Below are 19521 nucleotides of genomic sequence, written 5' to 3'. Positions count from 1 at the left end.
AAAGAAAGAAAGAAAGAAAGAAAGAAAGAAAGAAAGAAAGAAAGAAAAGAAAGAAAAAGAAAAGAAAGAAACATTTTCTAACAAAGCAATCCTGCAAAGTGCAGAGGGGAGAACTTAACTGAGTCAAGTGCAAACTGCCCCAGAGGCAGAGATCATCGCCCTCTACAGAAGGTCCCGCCACTGCTCATTCCGCCCCTTCCCCCCCACCTCCCCCCGGCCGGCGCGGGTCCGCCCGCCTCGCTCCCGCCCCCTGCCTCGCCCAGGGCGCGCTCCCGGGAAGGGCCGGCTCAGGGCAGGGCGACAGCCAGCTAGGTCTGGCTGAGTGCTCGCGTCCTCCCAACTTCTGGGCGCCGGAGCGGCGGACCCCAGCCGAGAGAGAGGTAACAGCCTCGGTACCTCCCCCCGCCTCCCCTCGCCAGGCGTCCGCGGACCATGTTTTCCATCCCGCGGAGGTGGGGCGCCGGCAGCAACTACGAGCGGGTCCCGGAGGGGCCTGAGGCGCAGGTAATGCTCATTGGTCCTGGGGACCCTGAGGGGAGGCTGGCGGTCTTCGCCACTCTGGGTGGGGAGAGGGAGGTGGGGGAGAGCCGCCGGTTCGGACGCTGGCCTGTGAACTGATGTTTTAGAGCCCCCGTTTTAGTAGTAATCACACACACAGACGGACGGACACACACAAGCGCGCAGTCGTGAGAGCTGACACCAGTCCTCAGGATGATGTGAACTCTGAACCATCAAGATCTCAGTCAAGGTGGCTGCTGGAGGAGAGAAAGAGGCTTCTTTGAAGGGGTGAAACACTCCCCCGTCAACAGAAACAAGCGTTTGAGAAAAGAATGAATGGACCTGGCATCAGTGAAGGAGGAGAGGCTGGGATGGAATTCCACAAGCGTGGCAGAACCCACCGAAACTGCAGGGGAGATTCGGGATAAATACCACGGGGTTAACTGGCAGGTGTTAACTGACCAGCTATTGGGAGACTGCGGTTGGGGCAATCCAGAAACTGCAGACACTTAACTGTGCCTTGCTCTGCCCCCGTGATTAACACGTGCTTCTTCCACAATAGAAGTCATGTGCTAGGACCATAGTACAGGGCGACCAACCCCGCAGTGGTGTGTTAGGAGTAATTTCCCTAACAAAAATTCCACTTGTTTTGCTTTTCACCACTGTGCAAGACAAAGTCTTAGAAATAGCCCCTCACATAAGTAGTTCTGTAATTCTAAAACGGAGAAAGAAAAATTCAGGTTCAGGGGATCTTGTTTTAATCCTGGTTCTTGTTAGTGGCTCCAAGTGTCAAATATGACAGCATTCTTCTAATTACATATAAAATGAAACTATAATTACATATAAAATGAAATTAAAAGTAAAGCAAATTATATGTATTCTTTTAAAAGTCTGTAAAATATAGATGTTGAATAAATCCCTTGAAAATGTGAAAGAGCTCCACCAGGACAATACACCTTTTTTTTTTTTTTTTTACTTTACAGGAGAGATGGCAGTTTTAAGCAGGGAAATGGGTTTAACACCATTGGTGCAACTACGGAAGTGGCCAAAGGCAGTGAATCACAAACTTAATAGGGTGGGAAATTATAAAACTCAAACAATTCTCTCACCCAAAATTGTAGTCAGTTCTTCCTGTAGGATTCCAACAATGTTTATATCCTTGACTATTATTCAACCTGGATAGCTTTATGGACCAGGAATCCATTTAGACAGGATTGAAAATACTAGTTTTAATCGCATTTTCTTTTTGTTACTTCATGATGCCAATTTAAAAAAAAAAAATAGTTGATGGCTTCAAAGCATATTGAAAACCTTATATGATTACATTTCATTGCTGAGACTTTATATTTTGACATAATAGATCTCAGACAAAAATCCCACCTACTTATAAGCTAAGAACATGACTTTCTGATAGTTTCTAGGGTGGGCGTGGTGACCTATGAATAGAATACTTCTAAATACTTGTGATTAGCAGGGCCCATTCATTCATCCCCCCCCCAACATGTTTATTATGAGCTAGCCCCTGGGCTAAACCTGAAAATATAAAGATGAATTGAATACAGTTTTCCGTCTTCCAGAGGAACTAAGTCTAGCAAGAGAGAAGTACCTGTCAGCAAATGTTTTGATAGTCAGGAAAGAGTGAGGGTACATTCAGTGAAGACAGTTCTGAAGAATCCCTTAAATCCTCCCTGAGGCATATGTTGAGATTGCTATGGTAACCCAGAACAAGAATATAAGCCCTAAAAAAAAAAAAAAAAAGAATATAAGCCTTGGAGGCTGGGATGGGAGGAAAGGAATTACCAAAGGCAGTAAATTTTTTTTCTTTCCCCAAAGGCAATACATCTTAAATAGGATTGAAATACAAGTGAGAATTAGCCAGAAGTGAAGTAGAAGGATGTGGGCAGGAGGAAAGATATCTCAGTAGCTGCAGCGTGTAACAGAGTTGAGAATGTGGAATTACGACTGGAAGATACAATGGACTAACTGGATTAGATCCTATCTCTTAAACTTCTTTAAGTTTCTTAAACTCTGGGCCTTAGTTTCCTCCTCTGTAAAATGGAGTTGACAAAAATGGTTTCACCACAAAGACATATATATATATATATATATATATAATTTTATTTATTTATTTGAGAAAGAGAGAGGAAGCATGAGCAGGGGGGAGAGGCAGAGGGAGAAGCAGACTCCCCACTGAGCAGGGAGCCTGTCGGGGCTTGATCCCAGGACTTGACCCAAAGGCAGCCGCTTAACCGGCTGAGCAGCCTGGGAGCCCCACAGACATGTTGTATTTAATGAGATAATATACTTATACAGAATCTGGCACATAATAAGTGATTAAGAAACAAATTATTTTTGATTTCTGGATGTTTTCCCTTCCCCACGAGGCTGTCCTTCCACTTCCCCTAACTTCCTCCACCAATCCCAGAACCCTGCTCCAGTATGCACAAAGGAAGCTCCTGAAGTTAGGGGTTATGAAATACTGTTAAATGTAGCAGTCGCACAAACCATATCCTCGTGGGACCACATCTCAAGGTTGAACCCAAGGAAGATTGAAAGCAAAACACTTCACTAATCCTGGACCCTGGCTATGCTGTGGTCTCATGGTCTAAAAATTTCCTGCTCCTCCATCATCATCCAGAAATAACAGGACCTCTGTTCAAATGAAAATTGCCCTTAAGTCCGCCGTGTTAAGGTATGTTGATAGGACACCTGCTATACCTGAAATGGTAGATAAGTATAATAGATAAGAAAATGGACTAGAAAACAAAGGCCTGTAGTGGCCTTGGGGCAACAAGGGAAATGGGAAACATTGGGGTCAGTTCGGTCTGCAGACCAGAAGTGCTGTCAGAGTGAGATAAGTGAGTTAGAAGGATTGAGAAATGTTTAATGGAGAAGATGGGAGTAAATTAAGACACTGAAAGATACTCTTGTTACGGAACTTGGACTGGATCGCCTGACGGAAGAACCAAGTGGCACTCAGAGATCTTGGAGGATAGGAGGTTTATTTAACGCCGGGGCGCTCAGAGGAGAGTGATCTTTACTTTACTTTATAGCAATATATCAATAATGAACTCAGTGAGACCCATGCTATGAATTCAGTATTTATTGAAAAGTCATTTGTATATCCTTGGTGCTTGATAAGGCTAATTACCTTCACCAGATATTTTACCTGTCTACTGTAATTTTTTTCTGGGAGGTAAATTTGGAATTTACTGTGATAAATTCAGTGTGAGAAGCCTGGCCCACATCTAAGGAGGCTATTTACCAAAGGACTCAAAGGGCTTCATATAAGATGCTTTCTTTTTTTTACTTAGCTCATGATTCTCTGGATCAGTTGAGTCATGACCTGGTTTGGGTCAGCTTGGCTGATCTCTGCTGATCTCTTTCAGGCACTAAAGCCAACTGGAAAGTTGGCTGGTGACAGGATCGTCTAGGACTAATTTACTCCTATGTCTAGTACTTGTTCCAAGCCAGGATGACAGACCTGTCAGATGAGCACCTCAGTTCTCTCCTATGTGGTCTCTCATCCTCTAGCAGGCCAGCTCAGGATCAGACACATGGTGCATTCAGGGTTCTGAGCACAGCAAGCCTCTCGGCACTTAGAATTGGAGCTCTCTTGGTGTCACTCTTGTGGCATTTTCATGATCAAAATTTTCAAGGGGTGGAGACTAGCGTTTACCTCTTGATGGGAAAAGCTGCTAAGGATCTGTAGCCATTTGCAATCTGCCACAGAAATACACCTGTTTTGGAGGTGAATACGATCTCTGCTTTGGTGGTAAATTATCAAGTTGGCAACTCCCTGTGAAATAATTTGTGACTTGCAGGTTCATTCAAGAATTTTCAGAACATTCTCCACAATATGTGCACTTATTTTCCAAGTAATATGTTTGGTAATAGTAGTGATGATGATACAGTTCACATGTATGAGTTGTTGTTTTGGGCCGAGTATGATGATGGTTTTACATCTGTCACTGCATTTACTTTTGCAACAATAATATAAGGATAGATAGCAATTGAGTAAAAGATTTATAGTAGATCATTTGCTGTAACTCAGAGAACAGATGTGGAGTGAACAATGTTTTCTCAGGACATTTGCTGTATAGGTTGGAATTTTGTTGCACAAATTCCTTCTAGGATAAGAATTTTTTAAAACATAGTGAACACTTTATGTATGAGATCGAACTGGATTAGAGAGGGTCAGTGCTAAAATTGTTAAATATGGGACAATTTCTCATAATGAACTTTACTGTGGTGATCAGTTTTACTTTTTAAAATATAGACATTGGTGCTGACTCTAAAAATATAAAATGATTACTTTTGAGGCCTTTTTAAGCCCTTCTTTTGGTTGAACTCACCAGGTCAACAGGAAGAATTTTATGGTAATGTTGTAAACTCCCAAAATAGTATGTAATTGTGATAAATAAATGTTTATATATTTATACCTTTATACTAAATATGTAATTAAGCACACAGATGTAAACCAAATGCCTATTATATTCTCGGGCGCCTGGGTGGCTCAGTTGGTTAAGCGACTGCCTTCGGCTCAGGTCATGATCCTGGAGTCCCGGGATCGAGTCCCGCATCGGGCTCCCTGCTCAGCAGGGGGTCTGCTTCTCCCTCTGACCCTCCCCCCTCTCATGTGCTCTCTCTCTCTCATTCTCTCTCTCAAATAAATAAATAAAATCTCTAAAAAAAAAATGCCTATTATATTCTCTTATTTTTATACTTTTAGGAAAAAAACCAAAACTATCTTTAATTTAGTGATTAAAATGTTTTAAATTTAGCCTATATAGAGAGCTAAATTATGTATGTATACATAAGCAAATACATACATATATACACAGTCATAGAAATTCAAGGAGATACATAGAGAGACAGAGAGAGAGAGAATGAGAAGTAGAGATTTCAGAAATGATTTCCCTTTCCTACATGATTTCTTGCTATGTAAGCAGAGTCATAATGATAATGTTGGGAGAAATCTTAAAATGCCTCTAGTCCAACCACCATTCTCATATCTTAATTTTATTCCTTAGGGATTATGATAGCAACATAGCTGCAACTATTGGTAGATGAAATTATTTCATGTTTACTTTTCCACCTGTTGACAAAGATATTTCAAATTTGAAATAAAGGCATATTCTTCATAGACTACTTGTTATATTTTTCTTTTTAGAAATGCAATCCGGAGAAAAGTGCTTCATTCTTCAGTAGGATGACATATTCCTGGTTTAGCAGGTAGGAATTGTACTACTTTGTTTGCAGCATACCATTCTGAGGAAGATTCCAAGGAAAATGACACCTAAATGTTATTCCTCCAGTCTAAAGCATGCATATTTTTCTAAATTGACTTTGTTAAGACTTTTTTCTTATTTTATTACAGAGAAATCACAAGACAGTAACATACTAAGTAGTTCCACAGATAAGATTGCTAATACTCCTGCAATATGTCTGTCCCTTCATAAGATTTGTAACCCTGTCAGGACTGTACAAGGAGAGAAATTTGAATTTTTTTTTTTTAAGATTCTATTTATTTATTTGAGAGAGACAGAGGAAAAGAGAGAGAGAGCACACACGAGCAATTCGGGGGGGCACAGAGGGAGAGGGATAAGTGGAGAATCTCAAGCATACTCCGTGCTGAGTGGGGAGCTTGTGGCGAGGCTCCATCCCATGACCCTGAGATCATGACCTGAGCTGAAACCAAAAGTCAGGTGCTTAACTGACTGAGCCACCCAGGCACCCCAGAAATTTGAATTTTTTTTAACATCCAGTATATATGTGCATATAATTTCACTTAATTCCCCCCCAAGTCTTATGAGATAGGCATTTACATATAAGAAAATTGAAAATTGAAGGTTAGGGAAAGGAATTAACTTGTCCATTGATACCCAAGAAGGAGTGCACCAAGTTGGTGTTGGAAGTCAGTTTCTTTGAGTCCCTGTTTCATGCTTTTTTTTCACTTTGATAGTCTACTCTTTACTAGGAATGCTCCCACAAATATGTGCGTGTATATATATATACTGCTATTAAAACACATACATAGTCATTTTTATAAGACATATAATGTGGTTTATCTCACAGAATAGTTCATCTATAATGTGTGATGAGGGCTTTAACCCAGAATTAAATCATATTAAAAGAGAAGAATTGATTTTTCCAATTTTATAAATTCAGAAGCTTTCTTTAGAAATGTATTTCTTTCTCCCACAACAGATTATGATACAAAAAACTATTATCTTAACTTTATGCCCCTTGTTTTAGGGTTAGTAGAAACAAAATTGCCCAATATGATCTACAAATATGCTCTCAATAGTAGATGAATGCTTAAAAAAAAAAAAAAAAGAAAAGGTTGATCGTGTGCTGGATGCCCTGCATTATGCTAACCTTTAAGAATGCAGAGATAGGGGCACCTGGGTGGCTCAGTCGTTAAGCATCTGCCTTTGGCTCAGGTCATGATCCCAGGGTCCTGTGATTGAGCCACGCATCGGGCTCCCTGCTTGGCGGGAAGCCTGCTTCTCCCTCTCGCCCTCCCCCTGCTTGTGTTCCCTCTCTCGCTGTGTCTCTCTCTGTCAGATAAATAAATAAAATCCTAAAAAAAAAGAATGCAGAGATAAATGCCCTAGTTCGTATCTTCTAGGAATTCATAGATTTAGAAAGATTAGAAAGTATGCTGTCAATTACCCAAAAAAGGCAAAAGGCAATATAAGCATGATAGAGAAACACAGTTTTCAGGAATGCCGTCTAACCACATTTGCACAGTTAGGGAATGTTTTACAGGTAATTAATGTTTGAACCCAACATGTAACAATGTAAGAGTGAACCAAGTGGCATTCCAAGTTGAGCAAATACTGTATGCAAACCAGAGAGGCAAGCGTGGACTGACCCCTCCCACACTGCAGCCTGTTGACGTGGCAAGAGATTAAGCAGAGTGTCATGTAATTCTTGCTTGCACTTCAGAAAATCCCCTTTGCAGTTGTGTGGATATGGTATGTACCAGGTGAGAATGGAGACAAAGGGAGTGGTTAGGTTCTTCAATTATGCTGTAAATTTATGCTTATGGTCTGAACTATGGTAAAGAGGATGAAGAGGAAGGAACAGATTCAAAAGCTAATGAACGATTAGATAAGGAAATTGAAGAACTGGGAAAAATGTTTATCAGTTTCTGGCTCAGATAACCACCCGATTCAGGTGTGGCGGAAAAACTGTATGTTCAGTTTGGAGAAGCTTCAATTTGAGATGTCTGACTCATCCCCGTAAAAAATATCTAATAGGTGTTTGGATATATAGGCTTTTGATCTATTGATACGGATTTGGGAGTCATTGACTGTATGTCAGTCGTTGAAGCCATGAGTATGAATGAGATCATCCAGAAGGGAGAGCCTATTGAACGGGATGAGCAAACAGAACATTGAGAATCCTCAGTATTAAATGGTGAAAGGAGGGGTAATCTACTGAGGAAGCTAAGGAAAGGCATTCCGAATGTAGGAGACAAACCAAGGAAAGAGTGTGTTTGAAAGCTAAGGAAACTGTCAAAAAAGGAGGAAAATAAGGTGGTCAATAGCGCCAAATACTGAAAAGGGGTAGATTAAAAAAAGAACTGAGTATTCTTCATTGAATTTGGCAATGTAAAGGTCATTGGTGATTTTTATGAAAGCAGTTTAAGTAGAAAACTGATATACTTGCTGAGCAAATAATTGGGCAGAAGCAAATAAATTGCATTAAGTTATAAGAATTTCAAGTTAACACAAATCTAAGAATCACTTAAAGAGGATGGCAAAAATTTTACATCAATATGCTACATTAAGTTACACACTAGAAAAAAGAATGGTTAAATAGGAATTATGTAAATGTGGGCTATTTACATTTAATGATTTTGATTTTTCAAATTTGTATATGTATAAATATATTTTCCAAACCTAAGTTATATTTCATTCATGTGTTGAGAGGAAGAGTGATGTCTATTCTGGCTTTAAAAATTTCAGACTATCATTTTTAAGTCACAGGATATCATAGAATTTAAATAATGCAAATAAAATTAATTTTAAGGAAATGAACTTTTAAAACTTTATCAGACTATAAAGACTATATGCATTTATTTTAAATATTACAAACACCATTTTAGGAGGCCTAAAATATGAGCTGAAATTAAATTTAATAAGCAAGATAAGGCTTAGCAAATTTTAAAATATAACAACTCAATGTCTTGAACAAACCAATAAGCTGTAATTGTTGACTATTACATTTATTTTCTGTTTAGATTTAACATCTCAGAACTAGATAGGAAATATTTTTATAGCATGCTGCTATCTGGAGCTGTCACTGGCATGAATCTAATTTGATTTCTTATCTGGTAATTAAACATTTGCAGCTAAAATATAGCTATTGTTTAAGAGAATGTCTCTTTGAAGACAGTGGTTAATTGTGTTCTCAGATCTTTTCTTTGAGTTACAGAGTAAAGTCAGAAATTATTTCCTAGGCCAAATTCAAGCTCCCATAATTATATGAATAATCCAATTAAAATGTGCTCAGATGATACAAATAATCAGGGAATTATATGCTTATGATCCCTAATTCCTAAGGCAGGAACTGTCTAGATAGTTTTGATGATCAAATAATTATGAAGCCTTTATTAGCAAATATAATCTGTCATCAGTGTATAATAATCATTGTCATAGAATAATCCTCTTGACATACATGGAAAAATCTAGTTGAATTTTTTTTTTTTTTTTAAGATTTTATTTATTTTTTTGACAGAGAGACACAGCGAGAGAGGGAACACAAGCAGGGGGAGTGGGAGAGGGAGAAGCAGGCTTCCCGCCAACGCGGAGCTCAATCCCAGGACCCTGGGATCATGACCTGAGCCAAAGGCAGATGCTTAATAAGACTGAGCCACCCAGGCGCCCCTAGTTAAAGTTTTTATAGGTCACAGTTGAATCACTGTTTTAACCAGGGATACACTATTCAGTCTGTCCTCCCTTTCCTCACATATTAATAAAACATATATTACCTATGTCGTATCTTGTAAGTTTTGGATAGACTGACCCTTTGCCTTTTCCCATAACACAGTCACCCCTTTCCAGAAATGTTTTAAAAAGTGATTAACAGTAATGAAATTGATGATGCAACTATATATCTATGTTTTCCAATGTTACTCATCTACAAAATTTATATTTCATCTCATCTTCCTAGCGAACTGCTACTGGTTTGCTGCTCTTAAGATCAGTTGGATGAGATCTTTACTCACACTTGTTAATGTCAGTATCAAATATACTCAAAATTCTCTCTAAGATCACAAAATTGAAAGCAGAGTGGAATATTACACTTAACGGCATTGTCTGCCTTTGGTTAAGTTAGCCTTGGTTTATGTCACATTTAAAAAACTGACCAGTCTCTGGAGTTCTTGGTGTTTAACCACCTGTAATAATGGGAAATTAATACTGCTCTACCTCTTTTAGAGAGCTGCGAGGATCAAATTAATTTAACTGAATGACCTTTGAAAAGAAGTATCAGTCTAAAAAATACAAGATGCATGCTTAGGAATCAAGTCCACAAGTTTATGGGACCTGGTGCATGCTACATTCCCCTTATTGGCTCAGTCAGCTCTTGGTCCCAGTTCTTCCCAAAAAGCTGCCTCATCATTTGCTTTAAAAAGAAGCACTCCTTCCTCTTTTCCTGGATGCTTATGTGTGATAGAAAGACCAGCCAGGGTGATGAGAGTATTTAAATTGACCAAGGGAGAGCAAAAAGAGGAGGGGGGAGCACACACCTGGGAAAAGGCAAGTCACAGTAATTAAACAGCTGAACCACGTGCATCACAATCAATTCATTTGAAGTGTCACTTTTAGATGCTGCATTATTTGGAGACTCAGCATGAAAGCCAGGGGTCACTTATCCCCGTGAACCAAAACCACTGAGTTTTTCACAGTTCTAACTCAAAATGCTGAGGCAGTAAATGTTATTAAAAATGCTTTTGTGAAAATCAATGCAATCTTATTTTGAAAATGAATATTTATGGGCGCCTGGGTGGCTCAGTTGGTTAAGCGACTGCCTTCGGCTCAGGTCATGATCCTGGAGTCCCAGGATCGAGTCCCGCATCGGGCTCCCTGCTTGGCAGGGAGCCTGCTTCTCCCTCTGACCCTCCCCCGTCTCATGTGCTCTCTCTCTCTCTCATTCTCTCTGTCTCAAATAAATAAATAAAATCTTTAAAAAAAAAAAGAAAATGAATATTTATTTTGTGGAATGGAATAGAAAGACTTAATATGACATAAAAGTAGTTTATTGCTTAATATGTTTTTGAAAGTGCACTGCAGGAAAATGTCCAGGGTGTTTGAGCCAACAGAAACATGATTATTGAAGGTCCTTTCTTACTACTTTTAAACCTTTTTGTTAAATGTGAATTGTAATATGATATTATGTAGTATAATAAAAGTGAAATTGAATCCAGTGCAGACTCTGGTTACCATAGGGTTTAAATCCATCTCAGGGTCAATCAATAGAGATTGTTCAGTAATAATGACAATGAAACCAGTCCCAGTGTGGAGTAGTGTAATACTTTGTTATGGTCTCTTGGACTAATAATGTACTTTATAATGGAAAGAACAGAAACTATTGAGTCAAAAGGCCTGGGTTTAAACGTGGGTTTAATTTCTTCCTGAACAAGTCCTGTCACCAAGCTCATAAACTGAGCATATCTGAACTACATCACTTAGGAACTTGGCTGGCTTTTATATCCTTTGGGTAAATACCTAGTAATGCAATTGCTGGGTCCTAGGGTAGTTCTATTTTCAACTTTTTGAGGAACCTCCATACTGTTTTCCAGAGTGGCTGCACCAGCTTGCATTCCCACCAACAGTGTAAGAGGGTTCTCCTTTCTCCACATCCTCACTAAGTGAAATAAGTCAGTCAGAGAAAAACAAATACCATACCATATGATTTCACTCATGTGTAGAATTTAAGAAACGAAACAGATAAACATATGGGAAGGAAAAAAGAGAGAGAGAGAGAAGCAAACCATAAGAGACTCTTGACAGAGAACAAACTGAGGGTTGATGGAGGGAAGTGGGTGGGGGGTGGGCTAAATGGGTGATGGGTATTAAAGAGGTCACTTGTTATGATAAGCACTGGGTGTTATACGTAAGTATAACTAATCACTAAATTCTACTCCAAAAACAGATATTACACTATATATTAACTAACTAGAATTTAATAAAAATTTGAAAAGAAAAAAAAAAATCAAGGAACATATCAAGCAACAGAGTAGCCAAATAATAACAGCTGAAACAAATACATATTTATTTTGTTGTTATTGGGCAGAACGCCAGGAATAAGCGGGTAAACTATGTTATAAGGGGCCCAGAGTTTTTCTCTTTCCACTTCCCTTCCTTATTATTTGGCATTTTGCCGATGGTGGCAAAGTTGGCTTCTCTATGTCAGAGCATTATACCTCCAGTGCAGGCAGAAAGGAGGAGGGGAAAGGAAAAAGGAGGCAGAACATTTTTTCCTCTTGAAGTTTTGTGCCTCCTTTTGAAAAAGAAAGTTCTCCTCAGCAGACTTTTGTTTAGGTATCCCTAACCATAACTGAGTTAAATTATTAATGCTTAGCAAAAGATACTGAGATTACCAGGACTACTTTAGACCAATCTATAATTTATGACTCTGTGGCTGGGATAAGGACTTACCCTGAGTTTGAGAGATTTTCACCTGAATAAGTATCAGATTCCTGGTGGTAAGAAGATGATGGGGCAGAAGGATGGCTGTAAGGTAAGTATAATTTATTGTCTGCCACAACATTTGTTGTGTAACTAGACCATGAATCATAGTTTGCCAGGGACAGTCCTGATTTAGACCCATTGTTTTTGCATAATTATTCACAGTGTCCTTTGGGGTAAACTCACTGAATGGGGGAGAGTGGAAGTACTGAGACGCGCAGTAACTTGCCATACTTCTTTTTTTTTTTTTAAAGATTTTATTTATTTATTTGACAGAGACACAGCAAGAGAAGGAACACAAGCAGGGGGACTGGGAGAGGGAGAAGCAGGCTTTTGCCGAGCAGGGAGCCCGATGAGGGGCTTGATCCCAGGACCCTGGGATCATGACCTGAGCCAAAGGCAGACACTTAACGACTGAGCCACCCAGGCGCCCCAACTTGCCATACTTCTTAAGGCATCTTAAGAAACAGCACTGTCACACTGGCTCATATTCTGTTGGCCAAAGTAGGTCATATGGCCAAGGCTAAAGTTTATGGGGCAGAGACAGGTACTCCACATCTAGTTGGACAATTTGTAAAGTCAAGTGGCAAAGGGTATATAATGTCCCAGTGGAATAGGAGAAGTTGCAAATGCAGAGGTTGGATCCATTTCTCCTCTGATACAAGACAGAGGAGTTGTAGTTTTTTTTTTTTAAGATTTTATTTATTTATTTGACAGAGAGAGACACAGCGAGAGAGGGAACACAAGCAGGGGGAGTGGGAGAGGGAGAAGCAAGCTCTCCGCTGAGCAGGGAGCCCAACAGGGGGCTCAATCCCAGGACCCCAGGATCATGACCTGAGCCGAAGGCAGACTCTTAACCATCTGAGCCACCCAGGCACCCCAGGAGTTGGGGTTTTGAAGTGAACACCTGACTGTGAAAGTTAGCTATATAAATTTCAGTAAGGGAGGTAAAGTAGTAGGTGCTTCCAATATGAGATGAGTAAAGGAAGTTAGTGTTTCACTGAATAATCCAAGTAATTCTTCTAAAAGCTACAAGTGATTATTGCACATTATTGAACTGCAGGATATGTTGTATGATTTTTCACAATACAATCTAGTCATTGCATCCTGATTTAAAAAATAATTTATAAATCAAAGAATGAGATAAATGCGTGCAAAATTATTTTTAACTTGATTATTGGTTTTGCTGAATTGTTTACCTTACTCTTTCATTTTTAGAATAATTGTTTTAGGCTATAAGAAACCTTTGGAAAGAGAGGATCTTTTTGAACTAAATGAAAGTGATTCTTCCTATATTGTGTGTCCCATCTTTGAAAAACAATGGAGGAAGGAAGTTTTAAGGAATCAAGAGAGGCAAGAAGTAAAGGTAATTAATTCTTAAAACCTAAGTACCTAATTACTACCTAAAACTAGAAAGAGGTTCTCCCAAACATGAGATGATATTATTATAAATTTAGAAAGTCCTTAAAATATGTGCAATGACAAGCCATTTTCATAAGTACAGTTGGTTGTTATTGCAACGAATTTCTGTCATCAAATTATTCAGCAACCCCTCCCTTTAATATCAGGAACAATGTGTTGATATGTTATCTTTGGCTTTTTACCAGTATCTTTTGCTCAACTATCATGGCAAAGATGGGTTCGATATCTCATGGCCTCATATCTGTTGGTCCAACTAATAACATGGTGACCAAGAGCAAAGCTTATGGAGCAGGGATGGTTACTCCTTATCTATCTAGTATCATATATACACACATATATATCCTCTTTAGAATTCCCAAAAAGAAAATACAATTTGAAGATAAAATTGTATTTATATTAATTAATTACATTAATGAAACAGTTTTAGCATTCACAAAATAAAATAGAACTGTTTCTCTTGCCCATTTATACCACGTGGTGTAAATAATACCAGGTGGTCTGGAGACATACAGTTCCATTGATATAGGTCATATTTTCAAGTTTAACTGAATTTATCCCTTCTGACCTTATTATCTCTGGAGTACAGTACTAATTTTATGGTTGGTGTATATATATATTTCATTTTTTACCTCTATTAGCTCTGTCCAATTTTCTCACTGTTTCTTATTGTATTTCATTATGTAGGCATCCTTTCATAAAGCACATGCCAGGAAACCATCTCTGGTCTATGCATTGTGGAACACCTTTAAGTTTGTCCTGATTCAAGTTGCTTTATTCAGAGTGTTTGCTGATATTTTGTCCTTCACTAGCCCACTCATAATGAAGTAAGTTGTAGTCTTGTTGTTTTGTTTTTTTTTAATCTCCCCACAGGTAAATGATAAGCAAGTGTTCAACTCTCAAAGTTGTACTAAAAAAGAGTAGGGAAGGTCCTTATTGCAAATTTTATGTAGGATATGGACATTCTGTTAGCTTTGCTATAATACAAATGTGAATGATGGTAATATAGTCAATATTTACTGAAGTCAGCCATGTACTAAACACTGTTCTAAAATCTTTATATTAATTATCTTATTTAATCTTTACAACAATCCTATGAGACGGGAAATATTATTACACTCATTATCACGATGCAGAAAAAGAGGTTCAAGTAATTTGCCTAAGTTCACATAGCTAGAAAATTCCAGAGTTATGATTAAAAGCTAGGAAGTCGGTCTTGAATATATATTTAGAAAATGAAATGATACATACCCTTACTATTTTTCTTAGCTGTGGCCTTTTGGGAGTTGAACTTTATCAACCAGGGTAGTAATATATAAATATAAATAAATATAAATGCATACATATATATATACATACACACACATATACATAGAGAGAGACATAATGTTTAAAGAATTTCCTTGATATTTCTTTAATATCTATATGCAAGGGTTTTTTTGTGTGTTTTGTGTGACCCTACTGAGAGAGGACTTTTGGAAGCCTGTGTCTGTTTTCTCCTGGACCCATGTATCTTTTCTCTTTGTTGATTTTTTTTTTTTTTGTATCCTTTCAACATAATAAGTCATAGTCATTAGTATGACTAGATGCTGACTGTTACAAGTCCTTCTAATGAATCATTTAACTAGGGAGTGGCCTTGGGGATCCCTGACAGCTATCTAGCCAATCCAAAAAGATTGTGTGAGTAATTGTCTACATAAGCCTGGAGTTAACAAAAATATTGGCTGAGGTAATAAACTGAGGAACTGTTCCAAATTATACTGGGTATGACAAACTGCTTTTCTGGATGAGACCACCTTAGCATGGATAAGGAGAAGTAAAGACATCTATAGACAAACAATCCAGCTATTCCAATTTGTGGAGTTAGTGAAGACAGGGAAATCCACCAAAGGACAGTGAGAAGGAGTGCTTAGTGCAGAGAGAGGAAAACCAAGAGAGCATGGTGTCAGGGAATCTAAGGCAAGAAGGTGTTCCTTTGTTGTCAGAAAATGTGCTCCTGTCATTTTTCACTCCAAGGTCTGTTTGGCTCCCTTGTCTATGGAAATATAAGCCAAATGTCTTCTGGATTAAAACCCCCCACAGACAAGGTAACATACCTCTTCTTCCCCTGCCTCTGCCTCTCACCTTTGTGTATCACAGCTATTTTTAAGGAGTTGCCATAGAGTTCTCTCATCTGTGGCCAGAAATCTCTCTCTCAGAAATGTATTGACCAGCATCTTCCTCTCCTGCCCTCTTCTGGTGATCTGTTGCTGTAGTATTAAGATTGTCAAAGTTTAGTGGCATAAAACAATGATCATTTTATTATGTTCACACCAAAATCTATGAGGCAAACATGATAACCACTAAGCTACAGAAACAAGGCATGATTTTATGGATCTGAACTTCAGAGAGGGATGGATTTTCTTTGATCCACCATGATGGGGGCCCTAGCTGATTAGCTCGGCAGGCAATAGCTCTAGAAGTTCAAATAGAGACGAATGTTTGGGGCCTTGGTTTTGGCTGTCAGCTGGGTTACCTTGGTTCTTTTTTATGTGTGCTGGTGCTGGAATGTCCACAATGGCTACTTAGCTTACATATTCATGCCTGGGCTAAGATAGCCAGATATCCATCTCTGTCTGTCTGTCTGTCTCTCTCTCTCCAAGCCTCTCCAAATGGTTAGCTTGAGCACAGAAGTCTCAGAGCAGTTGAACTTCTTACATAGCAGCTGGATTTTTTTCAGAGTGAACATGCCAAGAGGCTCAGACAAGTCTTTTTATGATCTAGGCTTGGAAGCCCCAGAATGTCACTTCTGCAACATTATTTTGGTCAAGCAAGCCCCTAAATCAGCCCAGATCCAAGGGGAGGAGACTTAGAATGGTTAGGTTTGACTTCTAAGTGGAAGGAGTAGCAAGAGATTCCCAGCCATTTTTAGTCATGCTCTGATTCCGAGTTTTCAATGTCTACTGCTCAAAAAACTCATTCCAGAATCTCACTGTGGCCACTTTTTTAAAAAATAGCTATAGGTCATGGTAATTCAGTGTCTCCAAATATTTGCAGTCTACAGGGTGCTAAATAATTACTAAGTCCTTGTCTATGGGGTAAGGAATGGTCTCCCTAATTTTGTGACACACTTTTGTAACAGACTAGCCTGACCATACCTGCAAAATAGTAATGTCAATATTGCATTGAAATCAGTTGGTTGATGTATCTTTCTTCCTGCCTAAACTATGAGCTCCTCATGGTAACAGATTCTGTGTTACTCAGTGTCGGTGTCCTTACTGCCTAGCACAGAGCCTAGCACATAGAACTCAAATACATTTCCTGAATGGAATACTGAATAAATGGGCTTATCCAAAGTCACACTTTTTCAAGACATTCTCATTCTAGAGTAGCTGAATAACCTTAATATTTCCACATTGAGGATTAAAGGATCAGAAATAATTTTATGGGTTTAATGTTAGAATTTAAATAAAAACTTGAAACATAAAGAATTTTATGAGTTTACATGATCATAAACTGAGCCTGGGGGAGCTAATTTTATAAGCTAATTTTGAGATGTATATTTTTCCTTTTGATAAGGGAAATTACTAGAGACTACTACCTTTAAGGATGAGAATACATTGTTGTGTTATCATGACTCATATGTGTAGTAATCAAACATATAAAAATAATACTTTCATTAACATATTATTAGAAGAAATGTTTCTTGTTGATTCTTATGCTTACTCATTTTCCCCTTTTCTATGAATTTTATTATGTTAGTCAAACCAATGAGTGTTCATAAACGATATGAGGATTTTGGTTTTATGGTCTTCACCATTTCTTGATCACAGATTATTTTTAATATTTCCAGATTTATATGTGTAGAACCACTAAGGTACCTGTTGATAGTCATTCAGTTGTTTGATTTTATGAGAAAGGAAAAAAGTCTAATTGGTAGATATAGCCACAATAAGAAGAATAGTGCACCTCTTTCAGGAAATTTAATTCATAGACCGAGAAGACATTTAGTAAGTTGCTCTTGTAAAAATAATTTGGTGTCCCAGTGGAAGGCATCTGATAGAGATCCACTAAGAAATACAGAATTTCCTGTTATTTCATGTAGGTGGGCTGTGGTATAATTCAATACTGTCATTGAGAATACACAATGCTCTCAATAATTTTCAGTGACTAGAGGTTTTAATAGTAATTTTAGAAACACGGGTATATATTTGATTCCAAAGTACAATTCCAATAAAGTTAATCTCTTGAAGTACTTGGTTTATAAAGCAATTTGGGAAACACAATTGCTTTTAATTTTTTTACCCATAAGTTGTCCAAGCTGCAAATAAAATAGATCAAGGCTTAGACATTAATTTTTTATTTTTAAAAAATGTAAACTTTAAAAACATAAACTCACATAAAGAATGAGTTTTTAAAGTCAATGTTCTTAAAAAAAATTTAGATATAGTCTTACCTAATTACATGTGGCTTCCTTCTGGTTATAATCTTAAGTTAACTCAAAATGGCTATTTACAATAACAAGCACATTTCTGCATTTCCAGAACTCAGAGTAAAAAAAAAAATGTACATTTCTAAAACATCTAATATTATACTTTTTACCTATAAAATAAATAACAGGAACTACTTAAACCAACCAGGAATTGAGCCTGCAAAATAAATGACATATTAATCTGTAGTATCTGAGAGAATATATCCAAGTTGTTTTCACCATGATGTAGAGTATATGTAGACTTTTTACATTAGTATTATTATTAGTCACACAGATGCAGTTTAAAAAAAGTTGAGAGCATGTATATAATATTAACAATGACATAAGGCATTTTAACCAGTGTTTACAGTTGAAGGGCAATAAGCAACCAAGAGAGCTATGATTAGAACTATCCCCATTGTCTAGCTGTAACCCAGCATTGACCATGATCATCATGACCATGCTATTGCCAAACTTAGGAGAAAATAAGGGAAGATAGAGTAGAGAGAAACTGGATACGGATAAAAGTAATAAGAGGTGAGATATAATTCAGGTCTTTCTTTGAAAAAAGTGTGTGCCATTCTGAGAGATTCACTACTTAACGTTCTGTCATGTTTCCCTGTATTTAACAAAATGTATGATTATGATAAAAAAGAAGCTTTAAAGGTCTTTGTGTCTCAACTTGTATGATGAAGTTAGACCAGAGCAGTTAGTTGGTGAGATTACCATATGAGAACTAGAAATTAACCGTGTACTCAGAAGCCTCTGAAAGTAACTGTTGATTCCATGTACTTTATATCATAATTGAATTAAAAATAAAGGGGGGGCACTGGGTGGGTCAGTCATTAAGCGTCTGCCTTTGGCTCAGGTCATGTTCCCAGGGTCCTGGGATTGAGCCCTGCATCATTGGGCTCCCTGCTCAGCGGGAAGCCTGCTTCTCCCTCTCTCACTCCCCTTGCTTGTGTTCCTTCTCTCGCTGTGTCACTCTGTCAAATAAATAAATAAAATCTTTAAAAAAATAAATAAATAAAAAATAAAGGGGCAGGGGGAAGAAGCCAAATTGGCAAGAAGAGAAAAAGAGCAGGTAAACATGTGAGTGTGTGTAACATTTTGACAGCATTTAACTTTCATAAGCATTTAACTGCTTTAGATGTTTAACATGTCTTACCCTTTCTCAATTTCTATATGACGTTCAGGCAAATGATCATTTTCTGTGAACATCGCCCAGATTTTGGATGGAGTGGCTATGGTTATGCTTTGGCACTTTTTGTTGTAGTCTTTTTGCAAACCTTGATCCTTCAGCAATACCAACGTTTTAACATGCTCACTTCAGCAAAAATTAAGACGGCCGTAATTGGACTCATCTACAAAAAGGTAAAAAATTAAGGAATTCTCAATTTGTAAATGGATTCTTTCCTTGCATACTTTAAAATAGGAGAGTACGTTAAA

At 38.0% G+C, this 19521-nt stretch overlaps 1 protein-coding gene across 1 annotated transcript in view; it reads left to right on the top strand.

The window, feature by feature from the left end:
* Positions 1–432: 432 nt before the first annotated feature.
* LOC110571154 (multidrug resistance-associated protein 1-like) overlaps positions 433–19521 on the top strand; it is an 89190-nt gene continuing 70101 nt past the window's right edge. Inside the window, exons 1-5 of the mRNA XM_044919127.1 lie at positions 433–504; positions 5672–5733; positions 13422–13569; positions 14310–14449; positions 19269–19446. Of these exons, the coding sequence (XP_044775062.1) occupies positions 433–504; positions 5672–5733; positions 13422–13569; positions 14310–14449; positions 19269–19446 (600 nt within the window). The remainder of the gene's footprint in view (positions 505–5671; positions 5734–13421; positions 13570–14309; positions 14450–19268; positions 19447–19521) is intronic.

The sequence above is a fragment of the Neomonachus schauinslandi genome, chromosome 1 (genome assembly GCF_002201575.2).
Source record: "Neomonachus schauinslandi chromosome 1, ASM220157v2, whole genome shotgun sequence".
NCBI classification, from domain to species: domain Eukaryota; kingdom Metazoa; phylum Chordata; class Mammalia; order Carnivora; family Phocidae; genus Neomonachus; species Neomonachus schauinslandi.
Note: the sequence above shows the minus strand (reverse complement) of the source record. Positions and strands in the feature narration are given on the sequence as shown.